The sequence below is a fragment of the Gadus morhua genome, chromosome 14 (genome assembly GCF_902167405.1).
Source record: "Gadus morhua chromosome 14, gadMor3.0, whole genome shotgun sequence".
NCBI classification, from domain to species: Eukaryota; Metazoa; Chordata; class Actinopteri; order Gadiformes; family Gadidae; genus Gadus; species Gadus morhua.
The window spans coordinates 20,481,048-20,495,304 of record NC_044061.1 but is presented as its reverse complement, the minus strand read 5'-3'; the positions used below and the strand labels follow the sequence as shown (position 1 = coordinate 20,495,304).

At 43.6% G+C, this 14,257-nt stretch overlaps 1 protein-coding gene across 4 annotated transcripts; it reads right to left on the bottom strand.

The window, feature by feature from the left end:
* Positions 1-2,892: 2,892 nt before the first annotated feature.
* Positions 2,893-11,685, bottom strand: mylk3 (myosin light chain kinase 3). Of its 4 annotated transcripts, XM_030377479.1 has the most exons (13): positions 10,808-11,683; positions 8,760-8,862; positions 8,259-8,553; positions 7,602-8,035; positions 7,145-7,250; positions 6,445-6,538; positions 5,977-6,086; positions 5,725-5,866; positions 5,090-5,160; positions 4,803-4,931; positions 3,803-3,955; positions 3,557-3,692; positions 2,893-3,481 (listed from the first exon to the last, which is right to left on the bottom strand). In XM_030377479.1, the coding sequence occupies exons 1-13, from the start codon at positions 11,408-11,410 to the stop codon at positions 3,413-3,415; spliced, it is 2,445 nt and encodes an 814-aa protein (XP_030233339.1). In that variant the 5' UTR covers positions 11,411-11,683; the 3' UTR covers positions 2,893-3,412. The 4 variants fall into 4 exon arrangements, with proteins under 4 accessions (XP_030233339.1, XP_030233341.1, XP_030233338.1 ...); XM_030377481.1 differs by having other exon boundaries at positions 2,893-3,656; positions 10,808-11,685; XM_030377478.1 differs by having other exon boundaries at positions 2,893-3,692; positions 10,808-11,684.
* Positions 11,686-14,257: the final 2,572 nt, after the last annotated feature.

The following is a 14,257-nucleotide window of genomic DNA, read 5'->3' as shown; positions in this document are numbered from 1 at the left end:
GCCGAACCCTCCTTTCCAGCACCTTGGAGTAGACTTTACCAGGGAGGCTGAGAAGTGTGATACCCCGGTAATTGGCACACACTCTCTGGTCCCCCTCTTTGAACAGGGGAACCACCACCCCGGTTTGCCACTCCTTTGGCACTGTACCCGACTCCCACGCAATGTTGAACAGGCGTGTCAACCATGACATCCCCTCAACACCAAGAGCCTTTAGCATTTCTGGCTGGATCTCATCAATCCCTGGGGCTTTGCCACTGCGGAGATGTTTGACTACCTCAGTGACCTCCACCAGGGAAATTGACGACGAAACACCATCAACCTCGAGCTCTGCTTCCAACATAGAGGGTGTGTTATTCGGATTCAGGAGTTACTCAAAGTGTTCCTTCCAACGTCCGACGATCTCCTCAGTTGAGGTCAACAGAGTCCCATCCTTACTGTACACAGCTTGGATGGTTCCCTGTTTCCTCCTCCTGAGGTGCCGGATAGTCTTCCAAAAACACTTTGGTGCCGACCGAAAGTCCTTCTCCATGGCCTCTCCGAACTTCTCCCACACCCGCTGCTTAGCCTCCGACACGGCAGCAGCTGAAGCTCTTCGAGCCTGTCGGTACCCTGCAACCGAGTCAGGAGTCCTGCAGGATATCATATCCCGGAAGGCCTCCTTCTTCAATCGGACGGCTTCCCTGACCACCGGTGTCCACCACGGTGTCCGAGGGTTACCGCCCCTTGAGGAGCCTAAGACCCTGAGGCCACAGTTAGCTGCCGCAGCTTCAGCAATGGAGGCTTTGAACACCGCCCACTCCGGCTCAATGCCCCCAACCTCAGCAGGAATGCCAGAAAAACTCCGCCGGAGGTGTGAGTTGAAGATACCTAGGACGGGGGCTTCCTCCAGACGTTCCCAATTTACCCGCACTACTCGTTTGGGCTTACCAGGTCTGTCCGGAAATTTCCCGCATTCCTTGATCCAACTCGCCACCAGATGGTGTTCGGTTGACGGTTCCGCCCCTCTCTTAACCCGAGTGTCCAAAACATGCGGCCTCAGATCAGACGACACGATCACGAAATCGATCATCGATCTTCGGCCTAGGGTACTCTGGTTCCAGGTACACTTATGAGCACCCTTATGTTCGAACATGGAGTTCGTTATGGATAATCCATGACTAGCACAGAAGTCCAATAACAAACGACCGCTCGGGTTTAGATCAGGGAGGCCGTTCCTCCCCACCACGCCTCTCCAGGTGTCTCCATCGTTGCCCACGTGGGCGTTGAAGTCTCCCAGCAGAACTACGGAGTCCCCTACTGGAGCCCCATACAGGACTCCATTCAGGGTCTCCAAGAAGGCCGAGTACTCTGAACTTCTGTTTGGTGCATGCATACGCACAAACAACAGTCAGAGTTTTCCCCCCTACAACCCTTAGGCGCAGGGAGGCGACCCTCTCGTCTACCGGGGTAAACGCCAACACCGTGGCGCTCAGCCGGGGATTTATGAGTATCCCCACACCCACCCGGCGCCTCACGCCCTCGGCAACTCCGGAGAAGAATAGAGTCCAACCCCTATCCAGGAGTACGGTACCAGAGCTGAGACTGTTCGTGGAGGTAAGCCCCACCAGATCTAACTGATAGCGCTCCACCTCCCTCACAAGCTCCGGTTCCCTTCCCCACAGCGAGGTGAAGTTCCACGTCCCCAGAGCCTCAAGGTTCTTCACACTACTAATGATTAGTTAATCGAACTGTCTTCGAAAACTAGAAATCGCGATTCCTACCTGCTTTATCTGCCTGATTGAAAAACGCATTGAAATACAACTGTTGAATTGAGAAAACGAGACGGACAGCTTATCATGCGATTTCGTGCTAATGCTCACGAAAGATATCTATTTTTCGTCTGTTGAATCGTGTTTTACGTGCTACACAGAACGACATTTAAACCAATGCATTTCAGTGGGGTTTTTTCGACTTGGTGATATGCCTGTGTTTTTTTGGCCTATTCTTTTTGTCCATGTCACGTGGCTATCAAGGTTGCTATGGTGATTGCTATGGACACCTCCCCCGTACACCCAGTTATCGTATATATCCATATGCACTTATATACGACCTATCGCCATTATTTCATTTCAGTGTCAAAAGTGGTATCAAAATTTTTATTTCACAATTGACAACATTGTCCAAATTCATGAAGAAATTTGGCCTATAAACATTTGAAAACAAGGAGACAATGTTTCCATCCAGCAAATTGCACAGATGAATCATTAAAAAAAAAAAGTAAATCAAACTTATTAGCATCTTGACGGAAAAAAATATGACGCGTATAGGCAAAATGGCTTTAAACTTCAATTTTTATACATATATATTGGATGAATTAGATGGGAATATACGATAGCTTTAGTCTACTAGTAATAAGAAGATAAAACAGTTGGGACAGCAAACACCTTACTTTAGCTGGGCACGACCACAGCATGAAATTACATGTAGAATACGATCAAATCAAACATTTATTTTCAAAGGAAATATGAGGTTACAGTTGGACGTTGATTGCAAGGATTGAATAGGATCGAGTCAAGGGTTCCTTTGCTTTGTGCGTTCAGTTTCACTCTTCCTCATTCATGCGATATCCAGCCTCTCTGGCTACATGGATACCAGTTTCCCATCATGTACAACAACACAGTCTCCCATCATGTTCAACAACACATACTCCCATAATGTGCAACCCCAAACACACCACATGACCAACACCTGCACCTAACCACCTTGTGTAATATGACTCTTGCCTAGGTCGGCAAACGGATCTGACTGAACTGGCTACTGATTGGTGTGAACAGATATGGTTCTTGTGTCGAGTGAGGAGCTAGACAGACGGCTACCTAATCATTTGGAAAAATGACATTTTGAGAATTATGATTCAGATGACAGATTTTATTACACTTATATTATTACTATATTTCTATGGCTAAACAGTTGTAAACCCTGTGTGCTGTACAATATAATATATTTGAACTAAACAAAAGTAAAAATACATTGACATAGGCAGAACTTACAACTCGAAAGAATAAACCCACGATAATGTGCCAAATGTTTCCATCTGAAATGGGTTGCCTATGATTTAAACCTCCACTACGTAACATTTCTACTGCTACTAAATCAAAAAAATATTGAATATTTTTCTTTGGAAACATTGTATTAAGCAGTCAATCGATCTAATCAGTTACCTGGTTTCCTTAGCAAATAACGTGAGTTGTGAAGTCATTAAGAAGCATCAACATTTTCAGCTGACTAACTGTCATGAGAAAAACAGATATGGCTACAACTCTGTAGCTTCAACTCAAGCCACTAGGGGCTGCTAACGGGAAAATATACATAGGTTTAAATGACAAAAGTGGTAACAGTTTCTGGATGGATTTGAAAATGTAATGGCAGGAGCCTACACCGCATTGGCAGCTTGAGAGAACCTCTGCAATCGGTTAGCTGCGGTTACCACGTAGAAATGTTTCTAGAAAGAAAGAGAAACGTTGTTGAATTTAGTTTCACTATGATGCTTAATATTACTATGCAAGTGTGTCCGTACCTTCCATTGGCGCTGAGCAGCCAGATAGCGCTGCAGTTTGATCTGAGACTTCAATGTTACTTGATGGTGTTTGGCTTTCTCCTCAAGCTTATTCAACCACCTGTGTTTTGTGCACCCAGAAGCACTCAGTCGTCCACTGTCACAAAAAAAGACATAACTGCCAAGCTCACAATTGTGCTAAAGATGTCCCTTTTTGATTGACAAGCCTTAGCACAAATAGAGCGTGGGTCTTTATGCTTACGTTACCTTTTGGCTGTGATGAGAAGTTCGGATATAAAGTCTTTGGCCTCACTAGTGACATTTTCAAAGCATTCACTGTCGAATTCCCATTGGCCAAGGAGGATGTTGTTCATGGTCTCGGCATCATTGTCTCCCAGGAAAGGAGAGAGACCACTTAGACTAGAAAGCAACCGAAAACCATTAGACGTTCTGTCTCTTTGTATACATGCATTGTAAGTGTTTATTAATATACTCTAGATTTTGTATTATTTGTGTTATTTATTTTTTTATATTTAAAATTACCAAGAAATTAAGACTGTATGCACAAGCAGTAGCTAGTGGCTGCTGACTGCTCTGCGATTATAGTCTGTTAGTGAGGGAGTTTATATATATATAGGGCATGTATTTGTCAAATGAGACAATTTACGGACCAAATCAAGCCTGATATACGGACAGCATTCAATGAAGCATTGTCCGCCATCAAATGTCAGTGAGATATTCACCTTTTTAACATGTAACTTTAGCCACTGCAGTTTAAGTTCTCACTTGATATCTTATGTTGTGCTTGTGTGTAAAAAAGGGAGGTTAGGGGCAGGGGTGTAAACTGTATCTATCCATATTCACAGGAAGTTGTCGGGAAGTTAAGGGTCCCATGACATGCCACCAAGTGTGAGTGTGTTTAGCCGTTACAAGCCGTTTTGAAAATCTGCCCCTTATGACATCACAAGTTGGCGTGTACACCTATATGTCTGCTGGATATATTAGTCTACCAGCCTACCCAGTGGACTGTTTGATGTCAGAAGAGGCAGTTTTTCAAAACGTCTTGTAACGGCTTATCACATTCACACCTGGTGTAATATGTCACCTTTAACCTGTAGCTTTAGCCACTACAGCTGAACTTCTCACTTGATATCTAATGTTGTGCTCGTGTACAAAAGGGGAGGGGGCAGGGGTGTCAATTGTATCTTTTCACATTCACAGGAATTTATCGTTAGGTTATTTGTGTGTCTTGTGTGCCGGCACTTACAGCATATACACAATAACGCCAACGCTCCACATGTCGGTGGGAAATGAGACAAAGTCATAGTTGACCACCTCAGGGGCCAGGAACTCAGGGGTACCAAAATTAACCTTTAGCTTCTCCCGTGGTCGGAACCTTGGATATGTACAGGAAGGAACATCATCCCAAAAAAAACAATACTATTAGTTTCAATCTCACAAGAGATTTTAAAAACAGACTTATTTCTTTTATTTAGAGTTTTTGCCTTGTTAAGCTGTTAGCATGTTGAATGCAGGTCTATATACTATACGTACTTCCGGGCCAGCCCAAAGTCAATGATCTTGATCTGATTGCCAGTAGCACTCACACAAAGTATGTTCTCTGGCTAAGATAGGAGAGAGAAATCACATAGACACAAATCACACACACATTAAAGCATTGTGAACATCATCACACACCTTGGAATTTGATATTTTGTTTGTCATTCTAGAGATTACATATGTCTGATTCTAGCGAGACAAGAGTTTAACCACTGCAGGGCATGGGGCTTATGTACGTATTTACGTAGTATAATGGATTACATTTGAATCAAAAGAGAAGTACAAACATTTCTGTCGGACACATCAACATCAAACAGGGTCACAAACCCAAGAAACATCTTTGTTGTGTGTTTATTTAAAAAATATATTTTTTTACTCCAATATTTATATTAGTTTCAAAATTCTCTTGCCACAGACTGGGGCCTAACGTGAACAACTGAACACAAAAGACCTTGGCAAAACAATTAGAATTGAGCATTAGGTTAATGAAACTTGTAAATCTGAAGTATCATCTGACACCCCTAGCTTGTAAAACATAGTTGCACAATAACAAAGGCAACATGAACAATTTTGCAAACAGCTGCAACGGGATCCTGATTTGCATGTTAATGATCCAAATGGGGTTTTACCTTGAGATCAAGGTGCAGGATGTACTGCTGGTGTAGGTACTGCACCCCTTCACATATCTGCTTGGTAAACACAATGGCATCTAACTCGGTCAGCTTGTAGTTCTCATCCACGATGCGGTCAAACAGTTCCCCGCCTTCCACGCTAAAAGGCAAATGATCAGTCACTGTTGAACCATTGCTTGAATAACACATTGCCCAACAAACACATCAGGACCATGTCTGACTGGCTTTAAACTGTGCAGGATAACTCACTACTCCATGATCAATATCAGGTTTGTCCGTGATTCGAAGGCGTCGTAGAGCTGAATCAGGTTCACATGGTTCAGTTGGTTCATTACCCCGATCTCATTCTTCACTTCATCCTGTGACAGTAAATGGAAGACAGTCCAGTACACAGAAAGAGAGGGATAAATTACATCCAAGGTGCATGCTTTCTTATTAATGATAATTCAGTTATGATTGTGAACTGCAGAAGAAAGGGTTTGAGATTGAGTAAATGCTGTGAGGATCAATAAACAATTTAAAAAATGGATAAAATCCAAACAAATGAATACAAATGTAAACTACTCTTTTTATGCTTCACTGATGAGTTCTTTAAGGGGCTGGAGGCTTGCCAGTCTGACTATAAATGGAGGCAACAAGAATGTTGTAGCTAGCAAGGTAGTGAGGGTGTCGGGGGGCGAGGGGGAGGGAACTATAGGCCTGCTGTTGCTCACTCACTCGTTCCCTCATTACCCGGACCTTGATGATCTTGGCAGCAAGGGTCAGACCTGAGGAAAGCTCCGCACATTTATGGACCTGACCAAACCTGCCCCTGGGAAAGAGAAGGCAGATATTGTGTATAGACATGAGGACGAGTGTACCTCATGCATCTGGCTTGAAGCTCTACAGCTAGTGTGGTAACACTATGCACATGTATGTGCATTACGTACACGTGCTATCCCCTCTTTAAAAGGTGCTGACCCCTACAACAGACGATTACAATGGAGCCCTCTCAACACTCCAACCAAAAATAACTTCACTGCCGCAGCCACTGTCTAAACATAGCCAATGAGAGCCCAGTGTTGGTACCTGCTATCTATCTCCTCCGACAATGTGGGCAGCGGAACAGGAGAGCTAACAGGAGATTCTTGATGTTGTCCAGAGCATTTCTAGCCAAATAGTGCAGATAATGAAATGCATACCAAACTGACAGCAATTGGAGACCCTTTACTATATTAGAAATAAACATGGGTACTGTGTTTTAGATATATCATACTAGTATTGCATTTCATATACATGAAACCAACAATTAGTCTGAAAAAGGACAACAGTATTTTGATTATTCATTTCAAATGCACACCAAAAGCATCTTTCACCTGAAGCTGGAATGCCCCAGCCGGGATTTTACACAAAAACGTATGCAGGTAAGTGAACGCACCCTCCAAGGACCTCATCGGGCATGATGCTGTAGTAGGAGCCCATGGGGACCTGCTTGGCAGTGACAATGCGGTGTTGGAAGGGGGCAGAGGCAGGGGGACAGTCATCTGGCAATGAAACAAACATCGAATCATTAGTGTAGAGCTTTCACTACTGAACAAGATGTGCCAGTTCATTAAAATAAACTATGACATGTTAATGGATGTACAGCCGTCCAAAACTGTGTTTTCAAGCAAATGTCCGGATTAAAATTTTGAAATGTTTCAAAATGAAGGCCCTTTATCCTCTACCGAAATACCAAATACGGAACAAATATGGTAGTATTTTGAAAGACACGCTCACTGGATGACGTACAGTAAAAATTCTAAATCTGTTCACACTAAGCAACAAATAGGATTACGGATTATGGATATTGCCATATTCCTAATGCAAATTGTGAATATGAAAGTTCTCCTCACCTATGACAGCATGTGGCAGGGCTGTGGCTGCTGTTAAGCTACCAACGAGTGAGACCGTTTCCGGAGCAGGAGGCTTTGGTAACTCTTTGTGTACCCCTGTTTGTAGCTGGGTGGTCTGCTGCACAGAGCCTGGCTCACTGAGAACTCCTTCAATCTGAACAAAGGCATTCTTCCCCTTGTCTGCCTCCACCTTCGTGTTCCTTTGCCACAAACACCTGTTGGGACTCAGTTCTGTAGATGCTTCTTCAAGCGCTGGTGTCTCATGGCTGGAGCTGTGGTCTTGCTCATTGGCAGCGACAGAGATGGTTTCACAAACAACACTTTGCTTGGTGTTCAGCGCGTTGACCTTGGTTTTTGATAGGGAGGCAGGTACGGGAAACTTGGGTTCCTTGGTAATCACTCCTGCGAGATCCTCTGAATTTGCGTCAGAGGGTCTATAGGACAGTCAAAAAGTTAATTATCGGAAATATTACAATCAAATGCAAGACTTAATTACAGGACATTTCTTAACATATGTGGCTACCCTGGTAGTGTTGATAAGAAGCTTCAGCAATGGAGCAACACAGTACGACATATGGTTATTAATTGAAAGTATAGAATCAATAGAATAGTGTTAAATTGAAAAACAGCTAAATGCAAATCATTCTCATACCATACCTATCTCGTACATGACCTGTTGCCGTCTCCTGTTTTCCAAGTAAATCCCGAGTCTTCCGCACAATGGTCTGATCTCTGCCAGGTTCCTTCTTGCTATTCAGAGTCACCTCTTTGGATCTACAAGTCCCTTTCCTGGGGGTGTCTCTAATCAGAAAACTGGCTTTATTTACTTGTTTGGCCATAGTCACACTTGTGGGTGGACAATGGGGAGATGTTGGAGGAGCCAGCTCAGTTTGAATTGAACTATCAGCGTCATGGTTTGCCGCCTTGATCTCCTGTGAAGTCACTTTGGAATCTGTAGAGAAATGACCAAGGAAGAAGGCGTGGTACTGAGAAATCACAGTAACAAGATTAATGGATATTATGATTTCCAATAAAGAGCTAAAATTGTGTGTGGGGGGGGGGTTAATAGGTAATTGAGGTGCGGTTTAAGACAATTTAAAGCTTACGTATACTATGTGTTTGGCAACATTTGATTGTGCTCTTTCAACCCATCATCACCTGATATAAGTTGAAATGCCTCATTCTCCCCCAGCGTTTTCTCTGGGGAAACTGCGATGGAAGGCGTTGGTTTCTGTTCTCCGGAGTACTCTTGCTCATCCCCCTAAGAGGAGAATGACACCTTCTCACGAGTTAAACATAAAATACTTATGTCTGCTTGGCAACAAACATTATAAGGCTGTAGCCTGGGAAAATAGACACAATAGACACAATACCGCTCATCCTTATCAACAGCCTCAACCGCCCTGTAGCCATCCCTAAACACAGGGAATCAGCCTACCAGCCGTAGCCAAAGGGTCAAAGGGAAGGACCTTAGGTAAAACGTCTGAACTTCTACACACCCAGTAATCTCTCTCCTCAAATACCAGAGCCAGGCCTCCGACATCTAACTTTTATACTGACCATACTACTCAAAGGATAACATCGTCTGGCAATAAGAGATATATGCCAAACTCAAGGTTCTCCAAAGTAGACTGCACTCAGACATCCTTTCCAATATCAATAACAGGGGCTCACAACACAGCCACAGTGTCCCTACTATCACTACCCTTTATCCAGGTCCACAAAGCACACGGAAACACCCAGGCGTCAGTCACCTCTCCAGCACCCTGGCACAAGCATTCCTAAGGGGGGGCAGAAGTGTGGTTCCCTGGTAGTGGGAACACACCACCTGGAACAAACAGTCCACAGGCGTTGTCACGGAGGTGTATGCAAGGCTGTATAAATGGCCTTAGCCAAAATAGCCCACAAACCTCCAGAGCCATTTGCAACTCTAAGCTTTTCTCTCTCTGTCCCTGCCTGCTGCAAGACTACTTTGTTTTATCTTCTGCCCAGTGACAGTCCACATTTCACTGCCCTGCGCTAGGTGATGCCGGCTTCAGCCTCCTGTGTACCTGAATGATTGAGCAGTGAGGCCTTCCTCCTTTAGCCTGATGGCCTTACAACGGCTGTCCGCTAATCAAATCAAATATAATTCATGGACCCCAGGGGGGAATTATTAATGAACCCCAGTGTGGCTGCCAGTCACACATACACGGCGTGCCTGCATGGCAGTTTGTATGTCATGCATGCATGTCTTGTACGTGTATAAACATACAATTTTCCTAGGTCCTAGTTGTACAGATTGCCCTCTCACATTTGCAGTCCTTGCTTATCATCTGACATACATTGAACAAGTGTCGTCATGAACGATGAATGATTAATTACACAAAATAAGAGCGACTCTTATTGCATATTTCACAAGGGTGAAAACTAACTGGGCATGGTCTTAATTAAAATACACTAAATTATTTTATTAAAACATTGAAAGACCATCATAAACCTCGAAGCTATATTATTACCCCAAATAATAAAAAGCAACCTACTGAAACCAATAAGCCTCAACAATACAATTTTAGAAAGCTTACACATATCTTCCTTAGTATGTATTGGTTTAAGTTAAGTCGTCATTTTCACAACCTATTGCAAATAAGGCTGAGGAAAGACATTGTTGTTTCAATTAACTTGTGTGTGCATGCGTGTGTGCGTGTGTGAGTGCGTGCGTGCGTGCGTGCGTGCGTGCGTGCGTGCGTGCGTGCGTGCGCAACATTTGATATGCATCAAAATCTGTGAAAAGGTCGGAGTAATTCAGGAATGGAAATTATACTAATGGTGGGAAATATCATAACTTTAAATTCCTTCATATACTTTAAATGAAATTGGCATGTTCGGTTCAACATGTTAAAAGTTGAACCGCTGTCAAACACTGATCTCGACAGGGTACAATGTAGACACTCGTGGGCTCTTGGATGACTGGAGTCAAGGTAGGATGAGAAGCAGGAAACCACAATCCACCAAAAACAAATCATCAATCATTCATGAGGTATCGTTGACAAGTTACAGGCAGCAGTCAATTTGGTGGCATTTGTTGGACAATTTCTGCAGAGTTCTCTGCACACGCAGTGGAGGGGGATCGGAGCCTATTTCGATATTGTACACTGCCACCTTAAGAAATGTAACAAGGGGACACTTTTAAAATGAAGATGAACAGAAAGCCAGAATGGACTGACCTGATGCCCGTTCAAAATGGTTGATCCAAGCAAGCCTTTAATTCTCCACGGCACGTCTCCTTTCAGAGTAAACTCTACCACTTTCGAGCTTTGAAACACTTCGGCGATATATTCCAGCATTGTGTCCACAGAGGAAACCGATTCCTCGATACCTGCAAGTCTCTCTCTCTGGCTCTTGCCTTCCTGGGTGAGGTTCTTGAGCAGCTTCCTGTTCTCCCAGCATGGTCCCTCGACCTCAGAGCATGCGTTCTGTACCCCTTCTTTGGAAGAGGTCGAGCGATCTGTTTGATTATCGACAGCCTGACACTCTGCTTCTCTTCCCAAAGTCCTCTGGATCTGGGCGAGGCCTTTCTCCAAGCATCCCAGGCCTTTGCAGACCATGTCCAGCCTCTGGAGAACATCAGCATGGCCAGAGGCGATCCGCTCCACGTGGCTCTCTAACCTGACCAGTTTGACCTCCATGCTTCCCAGAGCGTTCACGATCCCGGAGCCAGGGATTATGCAGGGTTTCCTCACAGCTCCTGATGCGGCCCCTGATGTGTCGGCCTTGGTGCCGTCATACATTTTGGCAATGCAGCTGGCCAGAGTTTCCGGTTTGTTCATGGCTTTTTTCCAAGGCTCAAAAGACGTTCAATGAATGGAAAAGAGTGGACTGGAGATCAGGGTTGAGGGGGGTTAGCTTTGATGCTCTCGTTAGTCCGAACCTGCGTGCTCTTCATAAGCTCTATTTTGGTGTGAATGCATTCCACATTGCTCCGTCTCCTTTAGTTCATTCAGTTCCGGCAGGCCTAATGCTTGCCCCCTGCTTCTTTGTCTGGGTGTATTTCTGTATGTGTTGACGATACAGCACTCCTGAAATAAACACCTCCTCCCAGTTATCTTATCCACCCAGTACTCTGGGCCCCTCCCCACTCTGTCTTTCCTACCCAGGCAGAATTCCACTGGTGGGTTTGACGTCACAGCCAATGAACATTGTGTAAACGGCCATCTGTTAAATCAGGGCTACATTACATACATACATGCATACATGCATCAATAATTATGGTGGATTTATTTAATAGAGACAAGACCATATTGCCCTCACAGTTTTGATATTGCTCCCACAGTGTTGCTAAAAAAATAGTAAAAACAAATATTTAAATATTTAAATATGGGTGACAAAAATATGATTAAATTATAGGGGACGCTCCCAAGCGTCTTCTTATTCTTTTTTTACATTCAAGGGCATTTTCGGAGGCATTTCAGCGTCATGACGAAAGGAAACCGGTACGCTAAAGCCATGGTGTGTGTGTGGACACGAAGAGCTCTGTCTGCGCAGTGGTGGATGTTGATGTTGGATTCAAGAGAGGGCTAAGCTACTCGACACTTAACGCCATGGTGAGTGGTGCATTTCATACACAACATCGATCATTATAGCACTCGTATTCGATGACATGTACTAGCTTAGAAGAAGTGTCACAAAGTTGATGTGAGTCATAATAACCATGGGGAACATAACATCTAATGTTTTATACAGCTGTTAAAGCTTACATTAAACACTATTATTTACACTACACTACACTACGCAAATATTTACAATGTTTTTTAACTTGCTTTAGTTACGAATAAAATACGATGCTTTGTAAAATAACCTTTTATTTATTAAATATTGAGGTATTGCTAACAAAATACCGTTGTTACCTCTTACCCATTATAGTAGCAGAGGATAACCTATTTATAGGATGGCGATGAGATGCCCATCTGTGTATTTTGATTGCTGTAGTTGTTGAGTTCCAACAAAAGACCAAACTGCAAACTGCAATAAACGCCAAGGCCCAGGGAAGCACATTATTCTGGCTCTTAGTTGTCCAGAACTGTGCTGCTTGTATGGAGCCCACAAAGCCAAAATACCCTATGTCATCTAAACGCAAAGGTTCAGTGGAGAGGCTGTGGCTCAACTACACCATATGTACCTTTGAGCTCTCTGGAGGAAGAGGAACAACCCTGGTGGTCTAAAATACACATAACAGTGAAGTAAATTATTATTTTTTCGTCTATCGTGAATAATTGCCGGTTGTCCACATAGACTGCCTTCATAACAAAAGGGATGAAACGAAATCAGGATGAGCATTGGATGTATGTTGTTCCAAAAGGAAGAACTTGTCACAGATCTGGTGCCTGGGATCCAGTTCCATGCCGCAACAGGGCTATGTCAAATGTCAACAGGTGAACCTGATGGAACATAGACTGCATGTTCCAATTGGGGGGGACAGGGACCCTGAGCAATGATGGCCCCAGAGCTGGTCCAGGCAGCAGGTCATTTAATAGACTTGTCTTTGCTCACCTGGAAGGAGCAGTTAAACCCAATCTTCTCTCTAATCTCTAGTGTATAGCTAACTCTGGTGCTGCTAATGAGCTGTGCATTGTCCTTGTAAAATAAATAAATGAATAAATAATCTGATTATTGTTGGGTAACCAAGTGACGTGGTGCCCAGGTATCAATACCCTCTTCGGCGTAGGGGTTGTAGGGTACGGCACCTCAGTCAACCTAATGGATCTATTGCTTCCTGTTACTGGAACCAGAATGAAGAACAGGGTGCCAAAGACATGCAAGCTAATTGAAGAGGAACGATGGTAAATGGTGCAAGGAGAGCTCTGATGATTGTGGTCGGACGGACTCCTGGGCTGGCTGTCACAACATAGCTAAGACGATACAAGCCAGTTCTAATGGCATCTACCATACATGCAAAAGAGCCGAAAGATGTAGATGGCCAGGAAGGATAGTGCACAAATCTAAGTATAAAGACCTGCAGCAATCAGAGTACAATGAAAACATGAGCAAGTTGGATTTACTTAGCTTCAATAGAATTTTCGGCAAAACAAAACAAATGGGCAGCATGTGCTGCCCGTGGTCGCTTCTTTAGTTATTTCTTTAATGTTGCCATCATGAACGCCTGGATCCAATACAAGTTGGAAAGCGGAGGCCTACACCAACCTCCAAAGGTACTCAACAGCTACTGGACTTCCAATGAATAGGGCATGCAGAGTATGGTTTCACTCTGAAAACAAATCAAGGTCTTCTAATCCTGGTGTGGCTTTACCACATATCAACTGCCTTTAAAAATTGTGTCTAAGTAACCATTCGCAAGTTGTTAAGATACAGCAGATTTGTTTGTTTTACCGCAAAAATTGTAATGGCATCTTGTTACACGAGTAATTCTATTTGCATGGACGAAGTAAAAAGCTGTGTCCAGGCATTCTCATCGGTGTGTAGTAATCTTTAGTTTAGTTTATTTATTTCAACAATGAATATAAGATACAATAGAAGCACTTTTTAAAAACCAAAGGAAATACAAGTGCAGGAAAGGGAAAGAAATCTCAGCAGGCTCACGACATTCCCTCCACGATACAGAAACAAAAATATTATTTCAAATTCTGGTGGCGGGAATTATTAAAGAAAGACCCAATGTT